At 52.6% G+C, this 15,971-nt stretch overlaps 1 protein-coding gene across 2 annotated transcripts in view; it reads right to left on the minus strand.

Moving 5' to 3' along the window:
* PPL (periplakin) overlaps nucleotides 1-15,971 on the minus strand; it is a 44,310-nt gene that overhangs the window by 15,914 nt on the left and 12,425 nt on the right. For both annotated transcript variants that reach the window (XM_055090857.1, XM_028500071.2), the window contains exons 2-8: nucleotides 8,211-8,310; nucleotides 3,506-3,660; nucleotides 2,723-2,843; nucleotides 2,003-2,128; nucleotides 1,872-1,913; nucleotides 610-771; nucleotides 406-513 (exon numbers count right to left, since the gene is read on the minus strand). In XM_055090857.1, coding sequence (XP_054946832.1) covers nucleotides 406-513; nucleotides 610-771; nucleotides 1,872-1,913; nucleotides 2,003-2,128; nucleotides 2,723-2,843; nucleotides 3,506-3,660; nucleotides 8,211-8,310 — 814 coding nt within the window. The remainder of the gene's footprint in view (nucleotides 1-405; nucleotides 514-609; nucleotides 772-1,871; nucleotides 1,914-2,002; nucleotides 2,129-2,722; nucleotides 2,844-3,505; nucleotides 3,661-8,210; nucleotides 8,311-15,971) is intronic.

Genomic DNA, 15,971 nt, shown 5'->3' on the forward strand with positions numbered 1-15,971 from the left:
CCGGCAACTACCAGAAGCAAGGAGAGATGAGGAAGGATTCTCCCCTAGAGACCTCAGAGGAAACAAGCCTGCCAAAACCTTGATTTCGAATTTCTGGCCTTCAGAACTATGAGAGAATAACTTTCCTTTGTTTAAAGCCATCAAGTTTGTGGTCATTTGTTACAGCAGCAATAGGAAACTAATACGGGCACCACATGGGCTTCAGAAGTCCAGGGACTGAGGGCAGGGCATTGAGATAATGAGAGGACGCAGGGTCAGACAGAGCAAGAGGAGGCAGCAAAATGGAGAGACAGACAGATGGACACAGGACACCCACCTTGGGGCCTGCCTGAGTATAGGTGGCCCAGAGCAGAGGCCACCCGGAGAGCAGCCTGGAGGAGGCGTCCCTTCCCGGGGCTCACGTACCTCAATGGAGTTCCTTCCGGGGTGCTTGGCGGCGAGCAGCTGGTCACCCTCGCTGTGCAGCTTGTTAATTCTCTCCTCTTTGGCCTCCAGGTTCCGGTTGATGAAATTCTGCAGCAGGGGCAGTGGAGGGGCTCATTGCCCAGCCAGGCAGCCCTGTGCTCCTTCCCAGCCCCCTGGCCCGCACCCCCAGAGCCCAGTGCCCACCTCGTACTGGCGCCGGCGGCTGGGGTAGTCGAGGTTGCAGTCACTCCAGTCGTACTGCATGCGGCTCTGGGCCTGCTGGTCCAGCCAGTATAGCTCATTGGTGCAGCGCTGCATGTAGTCCTGCAGCGAGCTCAGGTGCTGCTGCCGTGCCTGAGATGCCGCCTGTGGGTGGGCAAGGACAGGGCTGTGGCCTTGCCGGCAAGAGCCTCCCTCCATGCCTCCTGCTCCACTGCACTCCCTTGGATAAGTCACCTGACTGCCCCACCCACCCCGAAACCCCTTCATTCGTTCAGCAAATGTTTTCTGAGAATCTACTAAGTGCTGGGCACGGCTCCAGGCCCTGCGGATACAGCAATGAGCAAAACAGACAAAACCCTCACAGAATTGACATGTTTGTGGAACGTTAGTTTACTCGTCTGCAAAATGGGAATAACAACAGCACTGATCTCATAGGGCACCAACCCTGGCATACAGTTGGTGCTCAATAAACATCAGCAGCTACACTTCCACTTTTTTCTTTAACATATCATGGTGCTAGGGGGATCGCAGCAAACTACCACAGGGCAAGGAGGAGGGGAAGGAAGAGGGATGTCTGCATTCTACTCTGCAAATGAGAACAGTAGTGAACACATGTGTGGGGCCCACCACGTGCCAGGACTGTGCTAAGGACTTCTCCAACATCAACTCACGCAATCCTCAAAGCATCCTATGAGCCAGGGACTGGAAGTGGCTGTTTTACAGATGAGGAAACTGAGGCTCCCAGAGGCTCAGCAGCTTGTGCTCAAGGTTTCCCCACCAAAAGGGGTGGAGGCAGCCCAGCTCCAGAGCCTCCTACCGGCTATACTATCACCGCCTCTGCATTCTCACGTCTGAGGCGTCTGTAACATCCATAACGAGTGTCTGTAATGTCCACAACATTTATGCATCATTTGTGCAGTTTTAAAAAGAAGACGTTCTTTAAAGGTTTTGAAAAAGGAAATAGAAAAACTTCCGTTTATTAAGCATGTGGCACTGTATCTGGCACACAGTAGGTGCTCAATAAAGAATTAAGAAGCAAATAGTAAGATGAACTGTATCCATGGGGTCTCTTGGGGTTTTCCACGAGCACAGGGCAAACAGGGGCGCCTCTCAGGTAGGGCTCGGGGTACTGCCTCTTCCCACTTCATCCCCCTCCGTCCTGTTTGAAGTGTTTACTGCACACGCTTCTGTCCCCATGGCCCGGCTTCCCATCCCCTCCCATTCCGTTCCCGGGGGCGTCTCACCAGCAGTTTCTGGTACTTGGCCTGGAGTTCGCTGTTCTGCTCCTGAGGGTGGAGCCAAGGGCATGGGTTAGGGCGAGAGTGCAGGTGGGAGCCCCTCCTCCCCGGGGCCCCCTCCAGCCCTGTGCACATACCTTGCCCCCGTCCTTGGTCAGGTGGGGCCTGATGGCCTTGACTTCATTGTGGAAGATGTTGTGCTGCTCCACCTGGTGGTCCACCAGCGGCAGGTCCGACCCGAAGCTCTGGCTGCTCAGCTTGTCCTGGCCGGGCGGGTGGAGGGACAACATGCATGGGGGTGGGCCAGGGACCCAGGACTCGCAGCCTACCCAGCACCCCATACCCCGGGAGCCTCGACTCTCCTCCTCATGGTGCCGGCCAAGGAGTGAGTGAAGTGGCCCCGGAGGGATGCAGAGAGAGGCTGTCACATCCCATCTCATTTAATCTCACAGAAACCTCAGAGGCCCTCACGGTTACTGTTTCCATTTCACAGATGGGGAAACAGAGGCTCGGCTGGGGGAGTCACTTGCTTGGGGTCACCCAGTGCCTGGGCTTCTCCATGGTGGAGATGGGCTGATGAGGGCACAGGAAGGGCAGTGGCCGGCCAGAAATCTGGCCACTGCCCCCAGCCTGCCAGGACTCCAACGAGCCCGGAAGGGTCCCAATCTCCACCACTTCTACTGTGTGACCCTGAGCTAGGCACTGCACCTCTCTGAGCCTTGCTCATCTCATTGACACAAGCATCAGGAAACACCAGGAACACAACTCCCTCCCTGGCAGGACTGTGGTGCCCGTTCAATGGTAGGGGTCCCCCCGGCCCACACACAGCCCCACCCCAGCTGAACCCCGAGCCATACCAGCTTTTCCTCCACCAGCGCCTCCCAGTTGACCTGCGGGTCCACCTCCTTCACTGACAGGTTGTAGACCTGCTTGTGTTTCCTGCGGAGGTTGGTCACACGCTCCTTCAGCTGACAGATGCTGAGCGGGGAGAGTGGCCACCCTGGTTAGCGGGGCTGGTTGGCGGGTGCACTGCCCATGCCACGATGGGGGGGCCTCCCACCCCAGCCCCTGGCCTCAGCTTTCTGCTCAGTGGCCTGGTAGGACAGGGTGACTGTGGCCTTGGGTCCAGGCAATCACTCCCACCCTGCTCCTGTCCACTTTCCTTCATTCCACCTTCCCCCACCAATGTTTCCTGAGAGCCCTACTGTGCGCCCAGAACCACAGGAGGTTCCAGAAGAAACAGGCAGATCTGCTGCTCTCTGGAGCCCACCATCCAGCAGGGCTACAGGGTGGTGGGGGCCGTGACAGTGGGAGTGCTTTGTCCACATCTAAGCTGAGGCGAGAGCCAGGCACTTGGGAAGCCAGCTGGGCATTATGCAGGAGAGAATGTGTTCACAAGCTTAGAGGTCAGGGGGCTGTGGTCACACTCTGACCAGGACAGGAGACACCAGCGCTCCGAGCCTCAGTTTCCCCAACTGCAAAATGGGTTGTCGTGAGGATAACATAAAGTGTTTGGCTCGTGCTGGCATCCAGTTAACCCTCAACAAACCCCAACTCGGGTTCCCGAATGCTGAGTGCCTGCAGCCCCCCTGCCCTGGCCCCGAGCAGGTCCCTCAGGACCCGAAGCGGAGGGGACCTACTCCTCGGCGATCATGTCCCCCTGGGGGTGCTTCATGTGCTTGGCGATGGCTGCGTCCGCCTCCAGCACATACAGCAGCTTCTCTGAGTCTGAAACCTTCTGCAGGGTCGAGTCCCGGTGCTCCGGCTGCCGGCCCTCCTGCAGCCGGGCCAGGTCCTGCGAGAGTCACAAGAAAGGGGTGGGGAGAGAGAGTGGGCAGGGACTCAGTGGGCACAGCTGGGAGGGACGGGAGGAGAGGGGCGAGCGATGGCCTCCTCCAGCCCTGCCCAGTCTCTGCTCAAGTGCCTGCTGTGGCCGGCTCGGGACACAGCTGTGCACAGAGACATGGCCCCGCCCAGCCCAGGGGAGAGGAAGACCCCCGGAAAGGCAAGTCACAGATAAACCTCACAAAGGTGACTGCAAGTTCCTACAAGTTGGTGTTTACCAAGGAAACACAGCAGAGGTGGAACATGGGGGACCTGCTTGAGCTCTGGGGGTCAGTGAGGCCCCTCTGAGGTGGTGACACAGGCTAAGGAGAAAGGAAGAAAGGGAAGCGTGTTCTAGGTAGAGGGAATAGTCTGTGCAAAGGTCCTGTGGGAGGAAAGGATGGCTGTGATTGAGGCTAGAAGGAGGGACGGGGGAGGAAGTGGGAGATGGGGCCCCACCTATCCTTAAAGGCAATTCCTCCAGAGGCTCTGCAGGGAACAGGGTACAAGCTGGGAGCACAGTCAGGGCTTGTGACAGGGCCCGGGTGAGAGCTGAGGGTGGCCCACGCTGGGGTGTCACCAGTGAAATGGCAAGAATGAACAAAGTGGGTGGGCATCTGGGAGGTACAATCGATAAGTTGCTGATGAGTCTAGGGTCTCTGCTTATTTAGGGAAGAACAATGAATGGGCAGTGGGTACAGCAGGTTTCTAAACACAGCCCATTAATCCACTTAGTGGACTTTCAGGGAGCATGGCTGGGCACTGTGCCAGGCCCGGGGGGACCCCAGGCCCAGGGGGGATGAGTCAGAGACTGGACTGGGGGTCCAGAGACTGGATGGGGGTCACATGGGGGAACTCGCGAGGCCAGTCCCCTCCCCTCACTGGGTCTCAGCGTCCCCATCTCTGCAATGGGAGTAAGAGAAACCCCTGCTTCAGAAGAGGCATCCAAGTGACCCAAGGACTCTCCCTCGGCAGTGAGAAGGTGGGAGCGTAGGCGCGGGCTTGTCAGGGACGAGCCTCGAAACCATGCAAGTGAGAGGAGCTGGACACGGAAGGCCACGCTGCACGGGACTGATTTATGGGAACTGCCCCGAGTCGGCTAATCCACAGGCAGAAAGTAGATGAGTGGTTGCCAAGGGCTGGATGGGAGTGGGAATCTGCAGTCAATGGACACAGGAGATCTTACGAAGGGATGAAAAAGTTCTGAAACCAACCTACAGAAATGACTGCACCACTTGGTGATGTTACTAGAAATCATTGCACCGTACGTTTAAAGGGGGTGCATTTTTCTGATCTGTAAAACATGCCTCAATAAAGATGTTAAAAAAGAAAAAGGAAGAAATGGCAAAAGGAAAAAGAAGTGAAGAGAAGTGATGTGGTGCCTGGTACAGTGTCAAACGACTCAACTTCCTCTCGGAGGAATAGAAGGTATCCAGCCCATTCTTCCAGGTCTTTCCTGGGCCGGGAGAGCTGAGCAGCAAGTGGGCCCGGTGCCCTGAGGGGCTTGGGGGTGAGGTCCGCGTGGCAGAAGTCCAATGGCGCTGGGCCATCGCCCCACCATGGGTGGGTCTGGCGAGTTAAAAAGTTGCAACAAAATGTCATGGCTCTTGGCTTGGGTGGAATTTTATCAGCTCTACCATCACCAGCTGATCTGAAGCTCTGCTGGGCAGTTATAGTGTCAAAGATTAATTTTGCAAAAGGAGGAAGTAAATTAATCATTTCCTAATCCACACAGGTGCAGGTGCTGTGTGGGAACGCAAGCCCTCTCCAGCGGAGACAAGAAAGAACATCTAGTGGAGAGATGCCATGTGGGTGTTCGACAGTCAACAGTTGGACAAGACTGATCAATGGGAACAGAGGTCAGCACAGTGGTTACCTCTGGGGGATATTGATTGGGAAGGTCCGTTGGGACCTTTCGGGAAATGTCCTCTATCTTGATCTGAGTAATGGTTTCATGGGTACCTACTGATGCAAAAACTCACAAGGGTGAGCTCTTAAAATTTGGACACTTTCCATAGACAAGTTTTTTAAAGTAAAAAAAAAAAATCATAGGGACTGACATATCTTGTAAATGACACACACAGTGATGGACAGATGAGGGATAAAGCAAATCCAGGAGATGTTACTGGTACAAATCCAGGAGATGTGTTGAGGATATGGATGTTCTCCAATTCTTCCAACTTTTCTGGTGTTTAAAAATTGGGATAGACACAAAAGGTCACATACTGTGTGATTCTGTTTATATGAAATATCCAGAATAAGTATATCCAAAGAGGCAGAAAGCAGATTAGTGGTTGTCAGGGGCTGTGGGGAGGGGGATGGGGAGTGACTGCTGACGGGCATGGAGTTTCCCTTTGGGGCGATGAAAGTGCCTTGGAACCAGATAGAGGCAGTGGTCACACAACATCGTAAATGTACAAAATGCCACAGAACTGTACTCTTTAAGTGGTTAATGTTATCTTATGTGAATCTCACTTCCATAAAAAAATAGGAAAGTTCAAGAGAACGTTTGGGTAGTAAAATTAATAATGATGTTTTCTTCCGAAAAAAGGAAGGAAGGAAGGAAGGAAGAGAAAAGACAAAGATTAGCCCATGCAGTCTTCAAAGTGTGGTTTCTTTTCTTAAGTTTGTTCATTTGAATGAAAAGAAAATAGTTCAAAATTATCTCCCTAAAACATCCTTGTTACTTTGAGTCATTACTCTAAGCAAATACAATGAGAGAGCTGGTTGCTATTCACACACACGCACACACACAAGAAAAGGTCACAGATACACCAGAAGGTTAATGGATGATCGTTCTCTCTGGTGGTGGAATTATACGCCATCTTAATTTGCTTCGTTATACTTGTTTATCGGTCCTGAAATGTTTGTAATGAACACATATGACTTTTATTAGAAGGAAAAAAGGACACACTCCAAAAAGCTGTTTTCATTTAGGAAAGCACACGCCACCATGGCAGTCACAAGAGAGGGGACAAAAAAATTGCCAAAGGGGCCGGGTACCAGGGCAAGGCCATGGCCAGAGGGAAGGATGCTGGCAGGGCAGGCTGAGGCCGGAAAGAAAGGTGGGAGGCAGAGGCAGGAAAGGAATGAGAGAGGGGAGGGGGGACCCTGGGGGAGGGGGGACCCTCTTGCCTTTCCTGCCCCACTCTCCCCATGCCCCCACTTCTCACACCTCCAGCCCAGCCCTGTCCCTCAGGTCTCAGGGGGACTGGCCCTCAGGTGGGTGGATCCCTTGGCTCTCAGAGGAGTGGCAGCCACGTCTGGGCCTGGGGACAGCAGTGGGGCTGGCCGGACCTTGACCCCTCTCATGACCTGTCCACCCTCAGCCACCCACTCCTCTGGACCCGCCTCTTAGTCATGCCTGGAATGCAGATGAAATACAGACACCCAGTTAAATTCAAATTTCAGATAAACAATGGATAATTTTATAATATTACTATATCCCAAGTAGTGCATGGGATATACTTATACAAAAAAAAATTGTGTTCTAAAATTCAAACTTAACTGGATACCCTATATATTTTTTTTTAACATCTTTATTGGAGTATAACTGTTTTACAATGGTGTGTTAGTTTCTGCTTTACCTATATTTTTATTTGTTAAATCTGGCAACTCCACCTGTGGGATGCCTCTGGGGTCAGCTCTGTCACTGACATAGTCCGCCCTGGCCCTCTCTGAACCTCAGTTTCTCCAGCTACAAAAAAATGTATAAACTCAACCGCACTGGGCTGTGGAGGGTTCAGAGAGTAGGTGGTCATCTTAGCAGCTCACAGGAGTGAGCACGGCTCTGGTGTGGCCCACGGTGCAGGATCCCCAGGAGAACCTTTGGGCTCAAGTCGTTTGTTATCCCCATGTTACAGGAGAGGAAACTGAGGCACAGAGAGGGAAAGTGATCTGCCCAGCCTGCATCTGAGTGGTGGCAATGCTAGGAGAAGTAAGGATGATGATGTTGATAATAATAGTGAGCCCTGCACTGCAGCTGCATAATCTCATAGAATCTTTACAGCAGCCCGGCAGGTGGGGACAATCGCTCTTATCCTTTCAGAGGGAATCGCATGAACAGAGAGGTAAGGTGACTTGCTCAAGGTCACACAGTAAGTGGCAAAGCTGGGATCCTAACCAGAGCCTGGATCCTCAGTCTGTGGTTCTCCTCCAGATGGGGCCCATAAGCTGCAGCAACTTAGTACCCGGGGTGGAGGAGCTGGTATTACCAGCAATAATGACGTTCCTCTTCAGTGCATCTCCACCTGGGCACTTTGACATTTGCAGCTGGATCATTCCGTGTACGGGGCCGTTCTGCGCACTGTAGGGTGTATAGCAGCATCCCTGGACTCCACCACTAGATACCCGCCCACTGCATTCCCCAAGTTGTGACGGCTAAAAATGACTCCAGATGTGACCACATGTCCCCTGGGGGCAGAATCACGCCCAGGTGAGAACCACGGGGTCAGACAAGCCCCTGGTCCTGAGCAGGGCTGGTGGCACAGGGGGCACCGGGGTGGGAGATGGGGCACTCACGCTCTGCAGCTTTGCCTCCGTGCTCACGATGTTCCTCTCCACCTGGTCAGCATTCTTCTGCAGCTGCTCAATCAGCTCTGACAGCTCCTTGTTAGAGACGCTGCAGGCGGAAGAAGGGAGGTAGGCGAGGGCCAGAGGGCAAGGGCCGGGTCCCCACCAGCACCCAGCCTCCCAGGCTGTCCCCAGTCCCAGGCTCGGAGCAGGAGCTGTCCAGTGAGCCTCAGATGGAGCTTGGCTGTCCCCCCAGGGCAACGTCACTAAAGGCACAGAAAAGAGGCAGCACCTGGCAGGGACTCAGCCCTCGCTCTGGCCATCACTCTAACGCTTCTATTTTACCATGTTGGCAGAGCACACTTACCCTTTTTATCCACATTTTTAACTGAGATGTAAAATTCACCCTTTTAAAGTGTATAATTCAGTGGTTTTTAGTGTATTCACAAGGTTGTATAACCATCATCTCTATGTAATTCCAGAATGTTTACATCACCCCCAAAAAGAAACCCCGCATCCTTTAGTACTCACTCCTCACCATCCCGCCCTACAGCCCCTGGCAACCACGAATCCACTTTCTGTCTCTATGGATTTGCTTATTCTGGACATTTCATAGAAATGGAATCATACAATACGAGCGAGGGCTTTCATGTCTAACTTCTTTCACTTAACAATATTTTTGAGGGTCATCCATGTTATAGCATGTGTCAGTGCTTCATTCCTTTTTATGGCTGCACAATACTCCACAGCTTGAATATCCCACATTTTATACATCCAGTCATCCACTGATAGACATTTGGGTTGTTTCCACCTTTTGGTCATTACGGATCAGGCTGCTATGAACATTCGGGTACAAGTTTTTGTGTAAGCAGCATTATTAAATACCTGATACTTTTAATCTACTCACTCTTTATATTTAAATAAAGTTACTAAAAAAGGGAACTTGCTCTTCCCATTGCAAACATAAAACCAGAAGTCCTTGCCATCAATGGAGGTAACCACCAAAATAAATTCCATGGAAATAAAAGGATGGCATTAAGTTCTACCTGGACACTTGGCCACCTGCACAAGTTGAAACTGAGCCTTGCCCTCACCTGCTTAAAAGTAGAACTTGGCACATACTGCAGCCAAGTTAGAGCTGTGCTGGCACCAGGCTGAGACCTCCTGGGTGTTCTCAGAGCATCTGAGAGAGATCTGAAATCAGAACGGCTTTCTCACTTGGTGTTTCTGTGTTTCCTCCTGTCACATCTGTCTGCCCCCCGAAATCACACCACAGACCACTCTGGCAAACACTACTGTGGGAGTGAAGACCTTGGCTTTGGACTCAGATGTGGGTTCTCGCTGTGCGACTTGGCCAAGCTGCTGTCCCTCTCTGTGCCTCTGCTTCCCGCTGTCAGATGGACCTTTCCCAGTGGGGTGTTAGGGATGGGAGTGAGGTTATGCAGGCAAAGAGCTGGGTGCCCAATAAATCTCACAAAGGTTCAAAGGTTCATGATTATAGTCATTAAGGAGCCTTACTGAGCCAGCTCCGACTTTGTTTTCTTTAAACAAAGGAAGAAACAAAGACCAGAGAGGGAAAGCAACTTGGTTAATGTCACACAGCCAGCCAGCCAGCCGGCCAGCAACGGTCAAGATTAGTACTTAGTCCTCTAATCTCCATCAAAGACCTTTTATACTGGCTCCACAGTGGGGCCTGAGAAGCTAAGCACCCAGAAGCATCATTCTGCCCGCACTTAAGCACTTACTATGTGCCAGGCCCAGTAATGCACACAGGCACAGCCACCCCCAGACTGGGAGGAAATCAGCATTTATAGAAATAGTCACGAGACTGAGGCAGGCATGACCAGGCAAGACTCCTGACCAGCTTGGCAGCAATGGGGGTGGTCAGTGAAGGCTTCCTAGAGGAGGTGATGGTGGCTGGGTTCTGAAGGATGAAGAGGAGTTGGGGTTTGTGGGCAGAAGGCGCCAATGAAGAGAGGCCATAAAAGAGACAGGTCCTGGGTGTGTCCCTTGGGGTGGGCCAGGGTAGGGCTCTTGACCGTCAAGCAGAGCGGGCAGCCAGCTCTTCAGAGTGGAATTCCTCAAATCAAGGCCTGGGACCCACCTATTGTGGCATGAAACATTCAGATTCCCAGGCACTAACCCAGAGCCTCTGAATCTGGATCTCCAGAGCTGGACCAAGGAAGCTGTATTATTATTGCTACTGTTTTTACAGGTTCCCCAGGGGACCCTGATACCCTCCAGGGTTTGAGGTCCAACACCGCAGGCACTGCTAGCATGGGGGGAAGCTGGAGGGGGGTGGAAACAGGCATACAAGCAGAAGCTGTGAGTCTGTCCAACCATGACCCAAACCTTGCCTGAGGGCCTGCTCTGTGCCAGGTCTGGACACACAGGAACTAGGGGGAAGAGGGGAGGGTCTTAGGGAATAAGACACAGGCCACACCCTCTGAAAAGTCAACTGAGGCAGCCTTTCCCAAAGTGGGGCCCCAGGAACCCCAGTCCTGTAAATCACTCCTGGAATGAAGGCTTTGTCAGTCTAGGCAGTTAGGAAAACTCAACTCCTCAATAAGTTCAGGAGCCAGTAAAGGCTCTGAGAAGTCCTGCAGTGGAGAAAGCTGGTATTCAGTGGAGCATCCAGGAAGGCTCAGAAGAGGGGACTGTGGGTGGAGGATCTGGGTAAGGAGGGATAAGGCTTCCAGGTCATGGGCTGACCCCCACTGCCCCCCACGCTGGCTGGGCAGAGCACGTGGGGAATGCGAGCACTTGTGCCCTCAGCCCTACCCCAGCCACTGACCCCAGCCTGGCCTCAGCACTCAGACGTGTTGAGTCTCAACCCAACATTTAACCCATGACAGTTGGGGCCACCACTGGGAACCTGCAGTGTAGGTTAGGTGGGAGCCTCATCTCTGTCAGGTCCAACGCAGCTCCACCTCAGGGCATGGGGCCAGCTCTCAACCAGCCCCTTCACTGGCTGGGGCAGGTTCGAGGAAAGTGCCTCCTGGACCCTACCCTGGCCAGCCCATTACTGCAGCTGAAGCCCAGCACTGGAAGGGGACACAGGGTGGGGGTGGGGGGGACAGACAGCCCCAGGGACCTGGTGCTCCTGGTGGAGAACAAAGGACAGCTCAGTGGGAGCTGGGGTCAGACAGGCATGGGTTCCAAATCCTGTTGGACCACTTACTGCTTGGACCATCCCAGGTAAGCACCTTACCCTCGAGGTGCCTCAGTCTCTCCATCTGTTGACTGGGGATGACCACAGAGTCACCGTGGTAACTGGGCACTTAGTGCACACGCTTCACCAGACATCAGACACGTTCACAGGCACCGCCTGGATAGCATCCTCACCCTAAGTCCCTGGGGGAGGTTTGTGTGCCCCTTTACAGGTGAGGAAGCCAGCAATTTTACTCGATAGATATCAAGAGAAATGAAAACATAGGTCCACACAAAAACTTGTACACAAATGTTCATAGCAGCACTATTTACAATAGGCAGAAAGTGGAAATAACACAAATGTTCAACTAATGAATAGATAAATGAAATGCAGAATATCCATACAATGGAATACAGCTCAGCCAAAAAAGGAATGAAATGCTAATACAGGCTACGGTATGGAGAAACCTGGAAACCATTAGGCTAAGTGAAAGAAGCCAGATACAAACAGTCACAAAAGATCCACTTATATGAAATGTCTAGAATAGCAAGATTCCTAGAAGCAGAAAGCAGATTAGTAGTCGCGAGGGGCTGGGATGGGGAGGAAGAAGCGGAGCAAGTGCTAAAGGGTGTGGGTTTCTTTTTAAGGTGATGAAATGTTCTAAAATTGATTATGGTGATGGTTGTATAATTCTGTGAATATACTCAGAACGGCTGAATTGTACATTTTAAATGAGTGAATTATATGATATGTGAGTTATATCTCAACAAAGCTGTTATCAAAAACATTGGAAGTGCCATTTGTAAGAGATAGGGGTTTGTTTCTTCTTCCCTCACCACCTCGAGTGGTCCCTGCCTTTTTATCCTGTTTTCCATGGAGGCTGGGCCAGCTCCGGGTTATGCCCAACTGCCTGGAAGATTCTAGTTAAACACTCACAGAGGGATGACCATGTGCCCGGCTGGTGCTAAGCAAATCACATACAGATTAGCTCATTAATCCTACCACCCCCTGAAGTAGCACTGTTCTGAGTGCACAGAGCCATTAGATAACTTGACCACAGTCTCACTGCCAGAAAGCAGGGTGGAGCTGGGATTCCAATCCAGGCCTCTGGAGAACAGTCTCAGCACTTTTGCCTTTTGGGTTTGGAGTCCTGAATGAGTGGCCCCAAAGGGTCCTGCATTCCTCCTGCCATCTAGCTGGCCATGGGAACAAACGTGTGTCCCCTTGAGAGCTGCAGAGCCCCACACCAGGAGTATAGGAATGTGGGAGGGTTGGGAACCCGCAGGGAGGGGGTGCAGATCCCAAGAGGGCTGGGAACTGGCTGGGCCGGTCCAGCTTTTCATCTGGCTAATGAGCCACACTAAGGCAGCCAGACGTGGCACCAGGGTGCTGTCAGCCCGACTGATGGAGGCCCAGATACAGCCCTTCCCTAGCAACCTCTTCTGAGTCTGGTCCCACCCACGGAGACGAAAAATCTCCTGGCTGAGCCAGGAAAGCCGAGGTGCCCCCACCTACCCAGAGAAGGGCAGGAACCAGGGAAGCGGCTCTGAGTGACAGGCTGAGAGAGGGACACGCCCAGCCTCCCTCCACTTACTCAGAAGTTTAACATGGACACGGGTGCTGCGGGCAGTGACCATGGGCACTGGTAGTTGCATCCGAAGTCATCCAGCCCCACCTGCTCACTACATATGTGAGCAAACTGAGGCCCTCAGAAGCGAACGCGCCCGCCCAAGGTCACACAGTGGGCAGCCAGTGTCCTTAGTCAGACAGGGTTCAAATCCATTTGTGTAACCTTGGAGGAGCTACTTTACATTTCTGGGCCTCGGTTTTATCATCTGTCAAATGGGTGAGATACATCCTATCTAGGTAAGTGAGGTGGGCAGGGAGGGTCAGGGTCACTTCTGGAAACACCAGAATCTCAAGCTTCAAAGACCACTTTGGGGTTCAAGGACTGAGCTAGAGGTTGGCAGCAGCCTCTGGGGGCCCATAAGGGCCCATAAGATTAGACATCATGTAAGCTCTCGAGTGGAGTGTCACTGGTTTTACCAGTGCCTAAAACAGTGCCTGGCACACAGGAGACACTCAACAAATACTTATGCTGTACAGCAGAAACTAACAACATGGTAAATCAACTACACTCCAATAAAAATTAAAAAAACAAAAACAAAAACAAATATCCATTCTAATCACCTAGCGCAGGGGCCCCATAAATGGTGACAAAGACTATTCATGAAACACCTATTCATTGCACTTTTACTCCCTGCAGGGCTTGCCATTCAAATGAGACTGAGCCCTTACATTGCTCCCTGATCTGTGCACGGGGCTCTGCCTGTGGACCCCCTTTCTCTTCTGGGAACCCCTTCTTGCCAGTGGCGCCTGGTCCTGTAAAATAGGTTCCTTCTAAAAAAAAACAGTAACTTGGGGGCTTCCCTGGTGGTGCAGTGGTTAAGAATCCACCTGCCAATGCAGGGGACACGGGTTCAATCCCTGGTCTGGGAAGATCCCACGTGCCGCGGAGCAACTAAGCCCGTGCGCCACAACTACTGAGACTGCGCTCTAGAGCCCGTGTGCCACACCTACTGAAGCCCGCGTGCCTAGAGCCCGTGCTCTGCAATGAAGAAAAGCCACCGCAATAAGAAGCCCGTGCACCACAACGAAGAGTAGCCCCTGCTCGCCGCAACTAGAGAAAGCCTGCAAGCAGCAATGAAGACCCAACACAGCCATAAATAAATAAAAATTTAAAAAAAGAAGTAAATGCTAAAAAAAATTCTTATAAAAAAATAAAAATAAAAAACAGTAACTTCACAGCGCTGGGGACAGCAAGGTGAACAATGTCAGGGAGAAGGTGCGTCTACATGGAGGACACGGCACTCTCTCGGAATCCTCCTCAGTAACGCACAACCTCCATGTCATCGCTGGGAGCCAGCAGACAAACGCAAATTGAGGGACGGTCTACAAAACACCTGACCAGATCTCTTCAAAAGTATCAAGGTCACAAAAGACCAGACTAAGGGTTAGATGACAGACCTGACGACTAAATGCAACCTGGGATCCTGGAACAGAAAGAGGGCATCGGGGGGAACTGGGGAGGCAGAACAAAGTTCATAGCTCAGTTTTCTAAAGAAAGGTTCCTTCTAGATTTCCTGGTTTTCCAGCAAAATCCTATAGGAACGGATGCTTCTGGGTGATGGTGTGTCCAGGATGCCCACCTGGACAGGTAGGGCAGTGGGTGCTGTGGCCTGACACCCGATCTGGTAAAAGCTGACGGGAACCCAAGACTAGGCTGTCCCCAGAAACAGCCCTCTCAGCCCAGCCCAGGCTGCAGTCAGGGGATGCGAGTGGGTTTCACAAGCCAGGTGTATGGTCACACCCAGCATACTGGTGCTGTTTCTCCAGCGAACCTGCCCTTGTTTTCTTTTCCAGGGTTGAGGAAGTTGGAGTCTGGCGAGGGTCCAGGAAGGTCGAGGTCCCATCTAAGGCATGACAAGGGGCCCCATTTACTTGGCCTGGTCTGCGTATGAGACTCCTGGTAAGAGGAGGGAAAACGGGGTGCAGGCCACCCGGGGGGGCTGCCTCAGAGCCCCGGGGTGGGTTTGAGGACACTCGGGGACAAACAATTGCTTTCTGGGTCTGAGCCCACAGGCACCAGTCTGGAACAGACGTCTCTTTGTATCTCAGGATGTACTCTGAGTGTTGGAGCTGTGGGGAGACGGCCTGGGAGCCTCAAGTGGCATCGGGTACGCTCACTCTGTCACCGGGAGTTAGAAACTCAATAACCACAGCCCGACCTGCTTTGCGGGTGGCCACTCACAGCCCAGGAGGTCAGCTGCAGAGTGGGGAGCTGGGGCTGGAACCCAGTGCTGTGATGTCCAGGAGGCAGCCCAGGACAGCCTGTGGTCTGGTCAGCGGGCCAGCAGGGATGCCAACTAGAGAAGTGAGGACAGAGGTGGCACTCCAGGTCACCTAGACTCTGTAGATGCTCCATATGGAGCAGAAAGAAAGAGAACACAGGCATCTCAGAGGACCCTCAGCCCCACCCACTACTAGTCACTTCTTCTTGCTATAGTTTGTGTGGGGAGCCCCTGGCCCTTTCCCACGATATAGCTGTACTGCAGTATAACCTGGTGGTTAAGCACCCAGACCAATGGCAGGCAGCCTAGATTCAGATCCTGACTCAGTTCTTGTTAAGCTGTCAGTTACTTAGCCTTTCTGAGCCTCAGGTTCCCCATCTGTCACTGGGGGTCATGGCAGTCCACACCCCTCAGGGCTGGGGCGGTTGAGAGAGGAGATAGAGGACTTCCCTAGTGGCAGAGTGGTTAAGAATCCACCTGCCAATGCAGGGGACACGCGTTCAAGCCCTGGTCTGGGAAGATCCCACATGCTGTGGAGCAACTAAGCCTGTGCTGAGCCTGCGCTCTAGAGCCCGTGAGGCACAACTACTGAGCCTGCATGCCACAACTACTGAAGCCCGTGCGCCTAGAGCCCGAGCTCCGCAACAAGAGAAGCCACCGCAATGAGAAGCCTGCGCACCGCAACGAAGAGTAGCCCCTGTTCGCCGCAACTAGAGAAAGCCTGCGTGTAGCAATGAAGACCCAACACAGCCAAAAATAAATAAATAA

Source organism: Physeter macrocephalus, chromosome 14 (assembly GCF_002837175.3).
Source record: "Physeter macrocephalus isolate SW-GA chromosome 14, ASM283717v5, whole genome shotgun sequence".
Classification (NCBI taxonomy): Eukaryota; Metazoa; Chordata; class Mammalia; order Artiodactyla; family Physeteridae; genus Physeter; species Physeter macrocephalus.